The 18,248-nt window shown below is 51.8% G+C and overlaps 1 protein-coding gene across 8 annotated transcripts in view; it reads right to left on the reverse strand.

The window, feature by feature from the left end:
- Nfatc1 (nuclear factor of activated T-cells 1) overlaps positions 1-18,248 on the reverse strand; it is a 109,612-nt gene that overhangs the window by 31,927 nt on the left and 59,437 nt on the right. For all 8 annotated transcript variants that reach the window (XR_010059534.1, XR_010059532.1, XR_010059533.1 and 5 more), the window contains exons 7-8: positions 15,681-15,736; positions 12,000-12,132 (exon numbers count right to left, since the gene is read on the reverse strand). Coding sequence is in view for 5 of the 8 variants with exons in the window: in NM_001244933.2 (NP_001231862.2) it covers positions 12,000-12,132; positions 15,681-15,736 (189 nt within the window). In the remaining 3 variants the exon portion in view is untranslated. The remainder of the gene's footprint in view (positions 1-11,999; positions 12,133-15,680; positions 15,737-18,248) is intronic.

Consider the following 18,248-nt stretch of genomic DNA (forward strand, 5'->3'; position numbering starts at 1 on the left):
ACACACATGTCACAGAGGGAGGCCCAGCTCCTCCACGAATAAATGAAAGCATATCTGCATGTTGAGGAAAAATCTTTAGCTCTGGTCTGAGCCAGCAGGAATGTGCGTCTGTTTCTCATCAGGACCAGGCCCCCGCGCCACCAGCGGCTGTGAGCCACGGACGTGGAACCTCTTCTGAAGACTGGCTCCACCGGGAGCTTCCTGGGGAGGGCAGTCGCTCGCAATGAGCGGCCCCCACTGTAGGCCTGGAGTTCCTTCTGCCCCAGACTTGGGATGGGGAAAAGTTGCAGCTTGCTGCTCCGTGGGCCCTCTCCTCACCTCTGAGGTGGTAGGTCACATGACCACCCCCCACCAGTGGCTCGGCCTCTGGGGCCGCAGGAGACAACAGCGCTGTTGACTGCTGCCATTTCCCTTGTCCCATTTTTCATTCATCCTAAGATTTCTCCTGGCTCGAGTGGGTGAGGCAGGCTCTGGGGCGTCTGAGTCTCAGAAGAAGCCGACAGACGTCCCGACAGAGGATGACAGCTCGAGATCCTTGTACTCAGCCCAGAAGCCGCTCTTGGCTGAAGTAGTAATTTCCTTCACTGTCCACCTTGCATGCAGGTCCAGGTGACCCAAGATGAGGCTCCAGGATGACCCCACGGTGGCTCGTTCAAGTGACTTGAAGCAGGTGAGCCAAGGACAAGGGCTAACGGAGAACTGATCTTCGTGTGGTGCTTCAGGACCCCATCCCCACCCCTCCCCAAGAGAGGCTGTGGATCCCCTGCTCATGGGCGCCCATCACGGCTCTGGAAACCAGGTTGTTTGTGCTGGATTCACGCCAGAGACGCTGCACACGTCTCATCAGGTGGTCGTGGGAGAGAATGGGAGGCTGTCGTCCATGGGCCACCAGTGTTTCCCGTGAGTCAGATGCCACAGAGGTGGGACGTAGGTCCCTGGCAGTGTGCTTTAACGGTTGCCTCCCAACAAGGTCTAGAAAGGTCCACCTGCCTGGACCCTAGGGCTGACCTCCAAGACTCTCCTGGGTGTCAAGGAGGGAGGCAGTTGTGGACAGGGGAGTGGACCTAGTCACATAAGAAGGCCAAACACACATTGAGGTTGTCGTGCTTCCAGCTCCCGGTTGCCTATAGACGGGCACTTGGCGACTTGACCAGTGCAGGATCTGGAATGGCTCCTCCCAAGTCCTCCCCATGGTGCTCCCCATCTGTAGCAGCTGAGTCCACAGCCCCGACAGTCATTGTCTCCTCTGGAGCCATGGTGCCAAAGGAAACGACCAGGAATAGGGCCCCCAAGGCAAATCCTCCTCACACACAGCGCTTCCCAGGAAAGCCTCCCAGTGAAGACCTAGTTCAGTCCACCCAGCCACCCTATCTGTCCTCTTGCCTAAGCCACGGGAGTCATAGGTACAGACAGGCATCAGGCTCCTTTCTGGCCAGGTCCCCAGACTGCTTTGTGGGATGGGAGGTCCTGCTAATAACAAGAAGGACGGTCGACATTGGCATTTAACGAAGCCAGAAGGAAGGGAGACCCATCCCTCTGACATTAGAAAGTTGACTATGTGAGATCAGCTGTGGGCCCCACCCTTCCTGAGGACTGTATCTCCCAGGAGCTGCTGAGGAGAGGGAAGCCACCCCCCCCCAACCCCCGCCATCTGGGTTCTGCAGCTTACACTGAAATGTATTCTACAGGTATTAACTCGGCTGCAGGCACAAGCCCGTCTAGACAGCTCTGTGGGGGTAAGCCACGCTTCGGAAACGACCCCCACTCGGTGTCAGTCCAGCTGGCTCAACCGCGTTGTAAATCTAGAATTGGCAAGAACTCTGTAGAAGTCAGACCCTGAGAGGCACCTGGGGCAGAACCCTGTCCAGCCAGTTTCTGAGGATCACAGGTCTGGCCTGAACTAGGCACTGACATCGCTAAGAACAAAACTACGCCAGCCAGAAGGATCCCAGGTACGAGCTGCTCCATTCAAAGCGAGTATCTGTATGTGGAGGTTCCGTTCTAAACGACACTAGTCATTTTCAGAGCTTGCGATTTGCTTTTAAGGTGTATGACTGGAAGGTGAATTATGCCCAGACCGAGCTGCTCTGTTCACAGCACTGGGTTCTCAGCCAGGTCCCAAGGCCAATGCAAGCCTCCCATAACACAGCCTAGAAGATCTGTAAAACTCAGCCCCAACTACCCAGCATGACATGAAAGGCACGGTCCCAAACACAGCTGCCCAGTAAATGCCAGAGAATGTAATTTACCTGCCACACAGGGGCAGGGACTTGGAGCCCTGGCTGGACCTGGGCCAGCAATCCAGAGGCCAGGCAGGGAGTGGGTGTGGTGGCTGCTTTGGGGAGCCCTGTAGACTCTGCTGCTAGGACCTGTTTAAAACACCCTGGCCCCCTGCATTGGCTCAGCATCTGGCTGACCATCTCATTCTTCCTGTCATTTGAACGGTCGCCTGGGCAAAATGAGTGCAAGAAAGGCCTGCACGTTCACGAGGACATGAGTCCCAACAGTCTAAGTTGGACTCCCATGTTTCTACCTCCGGAGGTGCAAAGTGAACCAGGATTGGGGTTTGGGGTAGACCCTGTGCAGTCCTGGTTGTGCACTGGCTGCCACTTTCCACTCTGTCCTCTGCCTCGTTCTGCCTGGTTCTCTGAGACAGGGACAGCAACTCCACTCGAGAATCACCTCACTGCCACTCTGGGCAATGCAGCCTGTTTGATTGGGTGGATGGGGATGGAGACTTGAACGTTGTCATCCCAATGACACTGTTTTATGCTCAGGTCCTCACCTACAGAGCTCAATGTTTGGGGGGGCAGTGTCACATAGGTCAGCACGAAGGGAATGAAGACACAGTGTATGTCTCCTGCCATCAGCTGACCCCGAGGTGGCAAGCCTCTGCTTCCTATCCAGGGGACCCTGTCACAGCACCACACTTGACACAGGTGTCCATCCCCGATGGACACATCTGGACCACACTCAAAGACAGAGGCCCCTGGTCATTGGATGGTCACTCAGCCCAGCTGAGGACTTCTTGGAGACAGAGCGACCTGTCCCGCTGGCAGAGGAGCGATCCAAGAGTCAGATTCTGATGGCCCTTCTCTGAGGTTCCCCATACGTGCCTCCTCAATTGAGGTTATGTACCGCCCCTCACAGTGTCCGCAGAAACCCTAGGGCTATACATCTCAAGGCTGCCTGTGTCTGCGTTTCTCCTGTGGAGCTGAGAGCCTTGTAGGATGGGGGCCTCTTGTTTCCTACTAGTCAGGAAGTGGGACGTGTGCTCCACAGAAGCCCCAGGCGCTGGTCTGTCTCCTGCGCCAGAGGGTAGCAGGAGTGTGACGCAATGTCTCCGAGCTAGGCTGGGTGGGGGGCAGGGAAGGGGATCCAGTGTAGCAGAGCTCACTACCGTGCTATGGAATGGCGCACTGAAAACATCGCATTAGCAGAGCCGTGAGTTTATAATATAGAGTTTATTATGGAAAGCAAGCACATAAGGGATTAATGACAGTCTTTCGGGCCAGCTGTCAGAGACAAAGGATGCCCTCATGAAGAAGGTGGGCTGCTGGTTCCTGCTGTGACTGGTCCCTCACACCCAGCACAGCACAATGCTGGGTCTGTGTGGCCGTGGGAGATGTGTGTCATCGTGCATGCCCGACACTGTGTGCACCTGACAGCCACAGCATCCACTGTAGTCCAGCAACCTTGTACACCCTGGCGCCTTGCGGGGCATGAAAGGACTGTCGCATGCGGGGGCTGGTGTGGTGAGCCCACTCCCGACAGAGTCTCAGGGCGGCTGAGGGGTTTGACCTGGAGTCGCCTCAAAGTTTGTGTCCCAGGTTGGGACTCACTGGGCCTCCAGGATTTCTCCTGCCAACTATGAACGACACCGTCAATAACATATGCTCAGTTGTGATGGGGAAGGCTCCTTCTCAGTCCCAATTCCTGTGCCCCTGCAGTGATGGTCTATGGACCAAGGTGCCTTATAGAGCACTCCTTTACTCTAGGCTTGAGACTAGTCGAATAGTTGAGACTAGCAAATAGCTTTCTGTTCCTATGGCAATACCAGGTTGAGGATGCCTCCCGATGCGGCCAGCAGGCTTTCATCTGTGAGCCACTGGGCGGGGTGTGTTTGTCTGATGCTCCACTCCTAGGCCTCACAGAGTTTCACCTCTGCACTTCTCCTTCAAGGTCAGGCTGGGAAGCTCTTTCTGGGCTGCTATACTTCTAAAACGTCTTACAGGCACTCTTCAAAGGCTGCCTGCTGTGTGTACAAGGTCCAGGTGAGAGCCAGGGTCTCTGTGGCTCAGATTTGAGGCCCTCTCCAGTGTGCTAAGGATCAAGTCTATACTGAGCACCTACTGGGCCTGGGGCTATATGTATAGACACACAGAAGGCTCCTGGGAGATCCCACCCTTTTCTGTCTGCCACAGGCACTTCTGAAGCCATCTACAGTGTGAGTCTAGAAGTAGCCAGTTCTGTCTAGCTGTCCCAGCTCCCTCTGCTGCCCTGCATCCAAGCTGGCTGGTAGACAACTGACTCCTACCACCTACATCCTAACCAGGAATTTGGGTGTATGTTTCACAAGCACCCACTGGATGGAATAGAGAGGAACAGCCAGAAGGTCCTCACGAGGACCCGTTCACGGCTTGGCCCCGAAGCTTAAGTCTGACCACCTAGGTGAGAAAGATAGGCAAGGCCAGTTCCCATCTGGATTAAGTGTCCATCTTCCTGAGAGGAATCTAATAAGCCTCAGCCCCAGAGACTCACGCTGGCTCCCATAACCTCCCATCCGGGCTGGAATGTGGCTCAGCAGTTAAGAGTGCTTGCTTACGGTACAGGACAGCCTAGGTTTGACTCCCAGAACAGGGAGCAGGGTGGAGAGTGACCCTCCTCTAAGTGTGGCAAGTGGAACAAGGTGGCTCTCTCCTGGAGTAATGTGGCTATGTCTTTTATTCCCTCTTGTGATGCCTGATAATACACAGGCCATGCGCCATGGCTTGAAGGAGCCTGAATGTGTCTACTGTGGACCAGAGCCATGCAGACTGCCCTGGTCTTCTTCGCCTGGGATCAGTCAAACATCCCGTGGAACTTTGTGCAGACAGACAGAACGGTTCCCATTTTAAGTGCAGCATTCAGGGGTATCGGCTCAAGGACCCACCAGCTATCAGCACCTCAGACACCCAACCATTTTATTTTTGGTGGGGAAATTATGACAACTCGCTAAAAAATAATAGTAATAAAATAAACAACTGAGCAACCTTGCCAGCCAAGTTCCACTGACGTCTGACACCTGTGCCTCCAATCCCCCAGCATCTGACACACGAACGAAGCATGGGTGCACGAAGAGAAACCACACAGTTGTGTAGATGGTGCTTTGGTTGGGTTTCTGTGTAAGCATCCTTGCCCAGCTCAGACCTAAGTCTGAAGAGGACCCCTGCCTACCAAGTGGGTAGCCCTCACTCACAGACGCATGCAAATACATCGTCCTCACACACAATACATGATAGAGCCCGTGTGACCAACGTGCGACCAGCGGGTTAATTCATTCCTACAGCCTAGGCTTCACCAGCTCTGAGACAGTAGGATCTGTGTAAGGATTTTGAGGCAGAGATGTGGGTATGCAGCCTGCTTTACCAGACATCTGGGTACCCATCAACGGCAGCCTGTACCTTACTTCCTAAGCTGTGTATACGGAGAAGATGGGAGGTACCCCTAAGACTCATGCTGAAGTACTAATCCCCAAGAGGACAATTGGAGTTGGGGCTTTTAGGTCTCGGTTAGGGTTGCTGGTGACTGTTTAGCCAGCCAATGGCATCTTGTCATTGTCATGGAGCAGGTGGTTAGCACCCTTATTGGTCCCCTTTCTTGTCCACAGTGAAAGCTGTCAGGCAGATGTGGACACTGAGTGACCCCAAGCCTTCCCGCGGCCTTCACGGGAAGTATGCTCAGTACAAGTGAGAATGTCTTCTGTCTGTGTCCTATTGCTCTACGCTTGCATTTTCAAGTAAACTCAAGTGTTGTGGCTTGAATTATTTTACCAGCTGTTCCCAGGGCTGGACAGAAGAGGTTTTGTCCAAAGCCTAAAGCTCCTATAAAACAGAAGTCGGATTGTCTTCATGGCAGAGCGACATGAAAGCCTAAGCTTCACGGTCAACCCAGATAGCCAGCGATGACAAGTCAGAGGCAAGAGAAGCCAGGGGCTAAGAACACATAGAGCCACACACCCAGGCCACAAAGGCTTCCCACATCTTCCCGCGAGTGTCCTCAGATCCTACAGGACGTGTGAGCCTGCGGGTGGAAGGGCACACCCGCCATTCAGTGTGCAGGGTGACTGTGCAGGTGTGTGGTTCTCAGCTTCCCCGGTACTTGGGAGCAGAACGACTGTCTCCTGGGTAGCTTAGACCTGGAGCATCTACAAAGCGATGTGTTTGGTGCAGCGGGAGGACTCTGTGGAGGTATGCTCTGGCAGAATACAAAATCCTGAAGGGCAAAAGCTTAGCCTGCTGGGGGCTCAGGCCTTCTATACAGGACCTCGCTAGGTCTTTTCATCGGTCGGCGGGCAGCTGAGATTTGGGAATATCCCCTTTCCAGAAGTATCAAAGCGAGCACAGAGGTCAGTCACGCCACAAGGTCCTAACTACCCACGATGAAGCAGGCCCTGACCCAGAGAAGGAAGGGAATGGCCTTGCTGCCTGTGCACGTTAGCCCACAGCCCAAACAAACCAGCTGGGACACATCCAGATGGAGAGCGATAAACATTTACTCTTGACGGCATCGGGTGGCACCGAAGGCCGTACACGCCGACGACACCATCAGCGACGTCCTATCCACTGGCTGCTGAAGCTGGTCTTTGTGGTTTGTCTGGAGCTCTCCCTCCAGCAGCTGGGACTCTGGGGCTGCCATAGTACATGGGACAGAGCTGGGTGGGGCAGTCAGGGACCTGAAAGCACTCTCCAGGTGGCAGCGTGTGGCATGTGTCCTATTGGCAGATCACAGGCAGAGCTATCTACTCCTGCCCACCCTCCTGCCCATGCTTGCCTCCTCAGAGCTCAGCCTCCTTGGGTGTTCTGCTCACTCTGACTCATACTTCTGTTTGTTTTTGGTGGCACATGGCCCTTAGATTTCTAAACAAAACTACCTTCCTGCCCTTCATCCTAATGGCCTATTGTGTTCTGTGATCCCTCCACAAGGCAGCCCTCGGCCTCCCTCTCAGGCCCTTGTAAATGGCAGGTTTTCTATCCTGTGGTTCCTCAGCCTGGCCCAAACATTGCGGCCACAGCTGTCCTCTGCAGGCACTCCAGGTGCCACATGGTTGGTTTTCTCTCTCTTGTCAATCATCTCCCAGGCAACCTTCTACCCTTCATCTCCCTCCTTATGTGAAACACACAGTGTGTGCACACACATGGGTACATCATATGCTTCACAGGTTTGCGTCTCTCAGCGCCAGAAATGGTTTCTACTGATGCCTAGTCTTCCTCATGGTGCAGAGGGCAAGCGTTACAGACTCCCTCCTCCCTAGAGATGGATTTGAGAGTTTAAGGGGCCAGGACTCCTTGATCCAGAGGTCTAGGTAGTCCTTGGCCATCCTCTGGAATGTCTACTGACCGGCGTCATTTGAACATGGGGGCACACAGCTACAATGGCCATTGGTTGTTGAGGTCATTGGAAGCTGAAGGCGGATACCGTCTGCAGCTCCAGGAGCCAGAGACAGCTCTCCTTGGCCCAACCTGACCTCTGCTCTCTCCAGGAGGACTCCATTAGCTTTTGGGAAGAAAATCCAGAAGCAGGGTCCCTAGAATTAACACCACTTTTCATGTCACATGACATGCCACATCGCGATCCTGCTGTTTGAAGCCTTTATGGGCTCTCTGAGGAAGGAAAGGCTCAGGTTGAATGGCGGCAAGTGGGAGAAACTGCCCTGACTTTAATCCCAACAGACCACTATGTTCCGTGGTCTCTCCATACAATGCCCTTGGGTGGGGCAGCCCTCAGGCCCTGTCTCTTCCGCCCCAGGCTTCTCATAGAATAGGTAAGGGTGCTCAGGCAGACAGCCATAGGCTCTGCACAATATTGCAATACCATCATGGTCTCTGGACGCAGGCAGTTACAAGTAGAGGCCTGGTCTTTTCAGTAGAGTTGTGGTCAGGGCAGTGACTGAGCTTCAGAGCCCATGATGCCCAGGGATCCATTATAAGATAGAGGCTTTGCTTCTATGCAGGGCCCAGGTCTTCTGCTCAAGTCTACACAAGTCTCTGGGATTCCAGATTCTAGTGGTTCAACCTCTCATTTCTCTGAGATGGAAATGTATCTTAGATACACTTGCTAAGGATCAGGAAGGGTTCAAGAACCCTTCCTTATTCTCCAAATCCCTCATTCATGGCTCCATCCCATAGTCCACGGAAAGAAGTGCGTCTGGGGAGGGGGGGTGTGTTAGAGGCTCATGGACTCCTGGCCTTGGGGCTGACCTGTCCTTGTGGGTCTTGTCTGCTCAGGGGGTTGCTTGACTGACATTGGTCCCACTGAACCTTCCTGTCCTGCAGTCATGTACTGGTCTCTGTCACCAGGTAAGCCTCTGTTGTCACATAGGTACCCAGTGCTAGGGGTGGGGCCAGGGGTGGGGGTAGGTGTTCCTGGACTCAGGAAGGCCAGGGGACTCCCAACTAGCTAAAACAGGTTCAGACAAACTGACAGAATCTCAGAATCCTACAGTTTATTGTGATTTGTTTTCTCATTGTACAGAAACACTGACTTCAGGGTGTGTTTTTACAATAAATCGAGTCTCTTCTCTTTTTAAGGACCCCTGCACCTGTGAGCAGTACCAGTTCCAGCTGCAAATGACAGGGGGCAAGAGCTAGTCTGAGGAACCCACACAGGAGACATCCCCGTACCCATTCACTGTTCTGGAATTATAATTGACATGTTGGAATCAGGGCTCTGACCTAGACATTCCTGGCATAACTCTCATCCCATGATGATGTCCGTCCCAGCCCCCACAGCTCAGTGAGGAAGATACTACAGTCTTGAGTCTCGGGAAGCCAGGGAGGCCCTCCCTGGCTGGGTCTGGGCACTCTGAAGTCTCTTCTCAGTTTGCAGGTGCTTTTAGCATCTGTGCCTGATGACTATCCCAGAGACCCACAGGGCCCGCTGCAGGGTTTCCAGTGAGATGTGTACCGTCTGTTCACGTTGCCTTTCATTCAAGTGGAAACTTTCCCTGTTAGACACACACCAGGAGGAGGGAAGGAGGCCAAGCTGCCCTTCCAGGGTCACCACAGACCACGAGTCAAAGACACCAGTACCCAGGGGAACACAGGGGTCCCAACCACTTGCCCTATTCTCCTGCCACCTGACCACCGTCACAGTTAGCTGAGAGTAAGAAAGAAGGATGGCCTAAGGTGGTCAACCAGGTGACAGGACACAGCTACGGTGACAACGGAGTACATAAAACCGGCATCTCTCCTGCCTTATACACAGCAGAATAACTTGAACACTTGGCTTCCAATGCCCTGAAACTTGGATAAGGGACAGTTTTGTGCAAGAACGGGGCCCTTTCACAAGGGTAAGGGAGAAGAGGAGTCTGATGCAGCTCTCCATTGTATATATCTATAGATAAAAATGAACTTCACAGGAAGGGTTTAAAAGGATTTATTCCTACTTTCTCAAACACAGCATAATTGATAACCCTAAGAACCTGGGTCCATGGTGGTCATAATATGTGAAATACAAGTATATCTAAAACCCACTTAACAATACAGAAAGACTCAGGAGGGAGTCTTGTAACTTTACAGCCAGTGTCTAAGGAGAAAAACTGAAGGATCATGGAGCTAGATAAATTGAGAGCCACTCGTGTGCCCTGGAAAGCCTCCAGGACTAAAAGACAGCGATCTGAGAACACGGGAGCTAGGAATACAGCCACTCGTCAAGCATCAGTGTTCTCAGAGATACAGGCCAGAGCAACAGAAGCCACGGAGCACGGAGGGAGAGCACCAGACAGAACACGGGACACGGGAGCGGGCGTTCTCCATCTGCATGTTTATTTATTTTAAGAAACAACAACAACAACACATGTTGGTAGCCAGCCAGGCATCAGGCAGTGAATAATGCTGGGATTCAACCCTACGGTGGCCAAGGTCCCTCCGAAGGAGCTCACAGTCTAATGGTGGGGAAACGCGGTTGGTTCCCCGGGACCACGCTGGTGGCCGGCAGCCATCTTGGAGTTGGAGGCAAGAGTCAGGGCACCAGGATGAAAGGGCTGAAGAGGGGTTAGGCCCAAATGCGTGAACCCGGAAGGGCTGAGGGAGACCTGCGTCGCACATAAGCATGATGGGAGGTTCCAGCAAGAGGCTATGTGGACTGTGGGAGGCAGACTGGTGCAGAGCAAACAACTGTGGAGCGGCTGGCATGCTTGCACTGCATCGCCGAGGGAGGGCAGCGTGGGAGGCAGTGGCATACGCAGCCACCAGGCCCTGGGGCCTCACAGGACGCCTGCACCACAACCCCTCCGACACAGTGCTCTTTACGAAAACTGAGCGCCCTATGAAACCTTCATCAAGGACTCAAATGTGCATACAACAACCGGAAATTGCTCTTCACAATATTTCCACATTGTTTTAGGAAATGTTTTTTTTTTTTCCTTTACGAAGTTTAGACCTTATAAAAATCTTAGATCAACCATGCTTGAAGTACAGGGAGGATACGATCAATGCACTTGCAAAAAAAAAAAAAAAAAAAAAAAAAAAAAAAAAAAAAACCCAAATATTTGTAAGAAAGATTGTATATTATTTCACGACTTGTGAAATAAAACTCCAGAACAGAAGCAGGATAGGGGGATGGGCAGCTGTTCTGGGGTCACCCACAGCACTGACGGTTGCTTATACTGATGCCCTTGTATGAGAATGTAACCAAATTATTGTCCCAGTTTTGAAGGGCATTTCTAGGGCCTTCCTGATAAGATAGTTGGTTTCAGAATTTTAATACCAATTTTCCTTGCTGCCTAACCTGTTGCAAATGCCTTTAAACTTAAAAGGAAAAAAAAACCAAAAACCTCTCAAACCTTACAAAACAAAAACAAACCAAAAGAGTAACAACAACAAAAACCCACTTGATTTCACTAAGATAGCAATGTGGCTGCTTTCACGAATGTTTATTGTACAATTTCCCTCTTAAGTTATATGAGTATCTTAAGTTTTTAAGGGGAAAAAAAAGCAGCGATTTAAAAAGGTTGTTGACATAGCCGAGCTTACCGAAAATACAATAGAACTCAGGATAACAACCCACTCTGCTCTCCGTGCACACATCCTGCCACAGGAGAATGGCCTGTGCCACACAGGAAACCCTGGATGCCCAAGACACACCTTTCTACAAGCTTCGGGTGGGGGAGGTTGTGCAGTTACAAAAGGTATTTCCTTAAATAAAACACCCTAGAAAGTTGAAAAGGTGAGCTGATCATTTCTGAATGAAGAAGTCGTTCCCCAAATGAGTAAAACTAGAGCAGAAGAACTTCCCATCTGAGAGTCTCAGGTCACCAGGGGATGGCATTATTCAGTGGAGACACACAGCATGCTGTGTGGAACCATCACCATGAGGACAAAGCCATGTATGTTCCCCAATGACCACGGCAGGCTTCTTTTTGAAGCTACTTATAAAACTGCTCTAACAAATACTTTTGTTCTAGCCCAAAGACTCACAGAGGTTAGATATAGACCCAGACCACATCAGCCCCTGAGTGCGGGCAGAGCTGCTCCGCTGCCCGCCCGCGTCTTTGCAAAAGGCTAGCAAGCGATTACCCCAGCATGCACCAGTCACAGGAAAACACACCCAGCTTCGCTTCTCTTTGAGGGGGTGGGCGACTTGGTCTTGTGAATAGGGCTATCACGTGGTGTGAAGGAGCCACACTGTTGCGTTTTTTTGTTTTGTTTTGTTTTGTTTTGTTTTATAACAACATCCGGCTCAGTAAAAGCCTCCTCTCCGCTCACTTTCAGAGCTTAAGGTTAGAAAGACAGAGTTACCATTGGCAGGAAGGTACGTGAAATGCTGGTACTGGCTTCTCTTCCGCTTCCCGTTGCAGACATAGAAGCTGACTTGGACGGGGCTGGTTATTCTCTGGTTGCGGAAAGGTGGTATCTCCAGCACCAGGGAATTCTGGTGGGAAAACAGCAAAGAAGAAGCAGTCAGGACCTCACAGACCAGGGATGCTTTGTCCCGAGGTAGCACTGTCCACTCAAACAGCTGTCTCTGGCCAACCGAGAGGGCCTAAGATGGTGACTTCTGTGTGTGACCTGCTCACGTGTCTGATCAGGAATTGGCTGTAGGTAGTGTGCGCTCGCTCCTCAGGGAGGGGACACACTGAATTCTCATGTGGCTAGAGGCTGGGAGACCCTCGTGGTGGAACTAATGCAAAAGGAGAGAACCTTAACGGGCATAGAGTGGAGCTGCCTCACAGCTACTGACTAAGCAGACTTCAAGGCCGACTCCTGCCCCAACATCTAAGGCCCCATGACCTTTAGACAAAAAAACTGCATTCAACCTACTTATAGTAGGCACGTCTTAGTTACACACGGTGGAATTCCTTGCGGACAGTGTCCAGTGCAGCACTGTGACAATGGTCATGGTGTCCCACCAGAATTCCTAATTTCCTCATCATGAAGACAAAACAGATCTCAGCTCAGGGCAGTGGAGCAGTTGAGAACAGATAGAACAGGGCAGTTTGAGGTGACCGCTGTCCCCGCCCCTCTTTTTTTTAAACAGAAACATGTAAGTTTATTTATTTATTTTTACATGCTCTTTCAAGGGCAAACGAAAATGCAAGCTGCGATTACTTGGAACTGAGTGGGAACACCCAAGTGAGGACTGTGCCCACCCCCAGCATGGTGTAGCCACCAGGATGGAGGTCAGAACTTCTGAACTCTAGGTCTGATTTCTGCTGGGGATTTCAAATCCATAAGGTTCTTCATCCTGTTTCTTTCACCGTGTGATTTTAGTTTAACAGGCTGGGGGAGGAATGTGTCAGAAAATCCATGGTGCCATTTCTTTTGTTAAAGTAATTAACCGTAGCGTGTTATAGTGGTTGTAAATCAATGGTAACAAACTTTATTGAGTTATGTTAATAATAAGGCCCCAGCATTAGAAACAGAAACAGAAACCAGAAGAACCTCAACTCCAGCCTCTTTTATTACAGAGAGCCTGGCGCTGACACCAGCACCAGGGCAAGACTAGCTTAGGTACCCTCTGGGCTCTGTCCCCTGGGCTCAGTCCCCTGGGCTCCATCCCTCAGGACACGCCTGCTGCAGCTGTCGCTCCTACCTTCACTGTTGGAAGAGACAAGGGTGGAGGAGGGGCAGGGAAAGAGTGGATGATAGAGCCTACAGCCCACCTTGGCAGGAAGCAGCCCAAAAACTGTAGCAACTCAGGCCTGGGCTGTGTCCAGCTTTGAGTAGTCTGCCTGTAACGCTTGAGTTCAGTCAGGTGAAGGGTGTGGTGGTCTTTAGGACACTGAAGGGGACTGCAGATGGCCCTGCTGCCTATGCACAGCTGGCACCCAATGGTAGCAGCTAAGATTACCGAGTCTAAAAAAGAAATAGTTCTTCAGAAGGAAGAGAGGGAAAGACGCAGCAACATCTTGTCGATGTTTAGGCTAAAGGGGAGAAAAAAGCCTCTGAGGCCAGTGGAGGGAACACAGAAAGGGCCAGAGGGATAGGCTGCCCCTGGCTTGTTTGCTTATCCCATGTGACCAAAGGGGGTCAATGTCTTGATATGGACACGGGTCAATGCACTCCAGCGCCGTGCACGGACAGATCCTATGACGAGCACACCTCTTCCACAGGAACTCTGCTCTAAAGCACAGGGAAGGGAGCCTGAGGGAGAGTGAGCCGAGATCAAATGTTGGGAGCTTGCTTACAGTTGTCAGAGACAGTGAAGGCTGCAGCCAGCACAGGCCTTGGGAAACCCACTGCCTCAAGTTCATATTCTTAGGTGGGGGCAACGCATAGCCACGTACACAGCAGGAAGCCATCTTTAAAATATCTATAAATGCAGTGTGTGTGCAGGCATGTTTCTGTGTGTGCCCCTATGTGCTGTGTGTGTGCACATGCATGCTCACGCGTGAACATGCATGCACATGTACAAGTCTGTATATGTCACCGCCTTCAATAGTTCCTTAAGGACAACTTGGTTGAAGTCAAGATACAAGACTGGGGCAGACTCTTCAGTGGGAGGGAGGGAGCTAGGCCTAATGTTTCATCTCAATGAACAGGTGTCACTCTGGCCAGGGGGACCTTTCCCCTGACCAGTACTTGTAAAGGTTTCTTGAGAATGGCTCAATGCCTGAGAGGAACTGAAGCAGGAGAACATTGTTTTCATCATAACAGACTCACCTAGAGAACAACAAGGCAGCCTGTGCCTGCTGCCAGTAAGGCAGACACCCTGGTGCCTGCTATGCTGATGGGAGCCATGACGGCCTGTCTACTCTGTGAACCCCATTACCATCATGCCCTGGTATGTGATTCTTGCTGCCCAGTGTTCACAGGAAAAGCCCTTTACTCATATTTGCCTGAGGTCTCTGAATCATTTAGGTCCCACATCATACACTAGGAGCTCTCCAAAGGCCCCCAGACTATTGGAAAGAGGTCCGTGGAATGAGTTACAGAGTTAGGGAGGGTTTTGGATATCTTCTAAAATCTGCTCACTGGATTTTGTTAAGTTCGTCTGAGACTAGACAACAGATCTCACGCAGGACTCAGTGATAGTCATCTGATTTGTTTGAACGTGCAACTGCTTTAGCCGTGCATTGCCTAGTGTCCAACTAAAAAACACACTGTTGGGGTAGGGGATATAGTTCAGTGGCAGAGCGTTTGCCCAGCCTGTGTGGTCCTCAGTTCAACTCCCAGCACTGTAAAAGCCTAGCAAACAAGTGAGCAAACTGTAGGGATGGTGAGGGCAGACTGGAGTCAGCAAAGAGAACCCGACACATTGTCTCCAATAGACACTTTAGATGACGAGACCAGACCAACGGTCAGAAACCTGCCACGGCCGAAAACATAGCAAGCAGAAGTATTTGAGACAAAATTGGCCAACCACAAACAATAGTGACCGAAGGTGAAGGTGAAGGGAGTAGGGGCAGGGGCAGGTGCATGTGCATGCAGGAGGGAGGCAGACTAATTATGTCACCCACAGGCGATGCCATGCATCCACCACTGCTCGTCGGCAAACCCAACCAGCAGATCTAAGCTATCCGGTTCGGTCTGCCCTTTGGTCCACGTCAAGCTCAAAACAAGAGTGCAAGGCAGTTGAGGCGTTCTCTGGAGAGGGTGGTGGCAAGTCACACAGGCAGGGTGGCATGTCCAGGCAGGTGCTGGGTGTCCGTGAATGGAGCTCGGAACGCTAAGATTTCCCAGGGGTAGCCGCTCAAATGGGGCCACATCATTAGTGAGAGGAGACAGAACCTGGTACCTTTAAAGAGCAAAGCACACCCAGAATACAGAGGCCTCACGCTCTGTCCGGCTTCTGTCCTAGTGGTCATTGTTATTGCCTTAATTCTATCCTAATAGCACTTGTCTGGGCAAGGGATTTGCAGTTGTGTTCTCATACTGCCTCTGCCTTTTTGTTTTAAAGCGTTGTTTTGTCTTGACAAACAGGAGCCCCAGACTGCCCCCCCCCCCCGTCATCCCTGCTGCAGGATTCTAAGTACTTACTGGCTTGCACAGGTCTCGGTCAGTTTTCGCTTCCATCTCCCAGACATGGTGGCCATCTGGAACAAAAGGCATGAAGAAATCCGTCACTTTGTTTGGGGGGTAGTATGTCTTCAAAAACGTTCCGGGTGACCCAGAAACCGGGGGTCAGGGAGGAGAGAGTGGGAAGAAGCAGTGCTCTGGGTCCCCTAGATATTCCGCCCACACAGGGGATGGCATGTGCGGACCTGCTCTAGAGTACTGGACCTGTGGATTTAGTGAAGTCCAGAGACTACGTCCAGTGTACCTTTTTTACTAGGAGGGGCCACACAGTAGAGAGTGTCTCTAATGGTCCACCCCTGTGCCCATGCTTACACTCATCTCCTTGGCTACAACACACATCAGGGAAGGCTTCCTAGACCTCAGTGTCTTCTAAGGGACAGAAAAGCAGAGAGAGGCAGGGAGACACCTCCCACCCCCCACCCCCAAAACCCCCCAGCAATACACAACATGTGCTGTGCTTAGAGCGCAGCTTGGCTCTACCACTCGGTAAATCCCACCAGCCTCCCGTGTGTTTTGGGAGAAGTCAGAGCAATGCCCCAGCCTCTGCCCAGAGGAAACGGCTGAGGAGATAAGAGAAGCCTTTCTTTGGCCGTTTCATGCCACATCAGGACCTAGAAATGCAAAACACGTGGTATTTTTAACCTTAGCCCAGTGGCTGTTTGCATGTTAAAAAAATATATTAAAAGGCTCTCATAGGTGCAGTGAAAGAACTTATTGTTCTCAGCTGGCAATGAGGTGTGGACCTAGTGATTAGAGGAAGGGTGTCTGCCACTCACGGACTCTGAGTCCCCAGTCCTGCTGACAGGCTCATGACCTGGGGACAGCTGGGTGGCCACTGGGTTGACAGCTATCCATCCCCGCGTTTATCTCCTCCAGAATGAAGTCAGTTCCTGAGATGAGCCGTTTCAGGCACACACTTAGTTTCTGCTTACACTCCATTTGTCTGTCACTAACCCTACATTACTGATAAACCAAACACCAGCTCCTTCCCTCGGTGCTGGACAGGGTGGTGGGTGGAGGGTGGAGGCCCAGGGTGGAAATGTGAGTCACCAGTGGCTCCAAGAGCCACCCAGCCTCACCAGGCCACACCAGCTTCCAAGACACCCGGGGCCTTGAGCAAACGCCATCAGATGAGCCCACGAAGGTTCTAACTCATCCTTCCTACCCATGCCCCTCAGGGAAGACAAGACACCCCTAGAGCACTGCAATGTCAGAAACAGTGAACCCCTAAGCCTTGGCAGCTTAGGGATGTCAGCCAAGAAATGCCCTCAACCTCAGCCACATGTGCCAACGATAGCCGCAAGGGCCAAAGCAGAAGTACCCACATAGGTTCTCTAACCATGCTCTGGATGTGTAGTCCAGCTGTGCGCTCTCCTAGACTTGCCCTCCATAAGGGTGAGGTGGTATATTTGTGCTGCCTTTACTACAGCTTTAAAGTCTCCCAGAACGAGCTACTCTCTGCCCCTCGCCCCCGAGAATATATGGTTTCTTGTCCTGTACATAGGTGGGCCGACGGTGGTGTGGCCCCTGTCATCCTGAAAGCTCCTGCCAAGACTATGAAACCACGTGGAGAAGGTGCAACCTTTGTATCTAGGTAGGAGAGACAGCAGCAGGTATGGCTGGAGGGGGAAGAAGGAGACCGAGGCTTTCTGTGAAGGGAAGAGTTTGTTCAGCGGCCCTGTCAACTCTGAGAATGGAAGGGAAGTTCAAATCCCCAAGGAGGGGATCTGTATGTTCAAATCATGGGTCAAAAGTTAGGGAAATGTAGGCATACGGGTGGATTGGGCACTGAGGCAGGCATAGAAATGAAAAGGGTTTCTCCTTCCCCTGTCACAGCAGAGTGGCTGAGAAGGTGCCATTGTGAGCTACTGTGCTGACACTGGCCAGCTCCCATCCAGCCAAGCACCAACAGACAAGATGGAGGGCCCCATCCCTGTCTTCTATGTTGCACCAAGACAGATCACCCATCGGATTCTGTTTCCTCTTAAAATATGGTCCCTTGGGGCCACTGAGATCTGTGCTGCAGTCAACCATCTTATCCCAAAGCACCGGTCCCATCCAGACATGGGTTCTCCATCTGCAATTGCTGCACAGACCAAACAGTGAATGTTCCACTCTTCACGCTGTGACGGTAGCTGAGTGGACTTCTGCATATGCATAGCAGGCTGCTTCTGGCAGGAGTCCAGGAGATGGTCCTTTATACCCCTTGAGAGAATCAGCCACGAGGGGTGCCCTAGACCATCGGATGAGTCCACAGATCCCTCAGCTATGACACCCCTCCTCCCTGCTCAGAGGCAAGTTAACCAAGGGCTGTTCAGAATTCAACCTCTACCAGGCAGGGAGCCAGCCGGCCATCCTGAAAGGGCCTTTGTGTCCCATCTTATCAGGAGCTCCCTACGCTCCCAGTAGGAAACTGTGCTCCAGTTCAGAAGTAAAAATATTCCAAACCATTAGGGAATTCCCTTCAGTGTGAGTCATCAGAAAGGCTTCCCCACCACACCCGCCCAAGGTTTCCACACGGCCAGCCTG

The sequence above is a fragment of the Rattus norvegicus genome, chromosome 18 (genome assembly GCF_036323735.1).
Source record: "Rattus norvegicus strain BN/NHsdMcwi chromosome 18, GRCr8, whole genome shotgun sequence".
Classification (NCBI taxonomy): domain Eukaryota; kingdom Metazoa; phylum Chordata; class Mammalia; order Rodentia; family Muridae; genus Rattus; species Rattus norvegicus.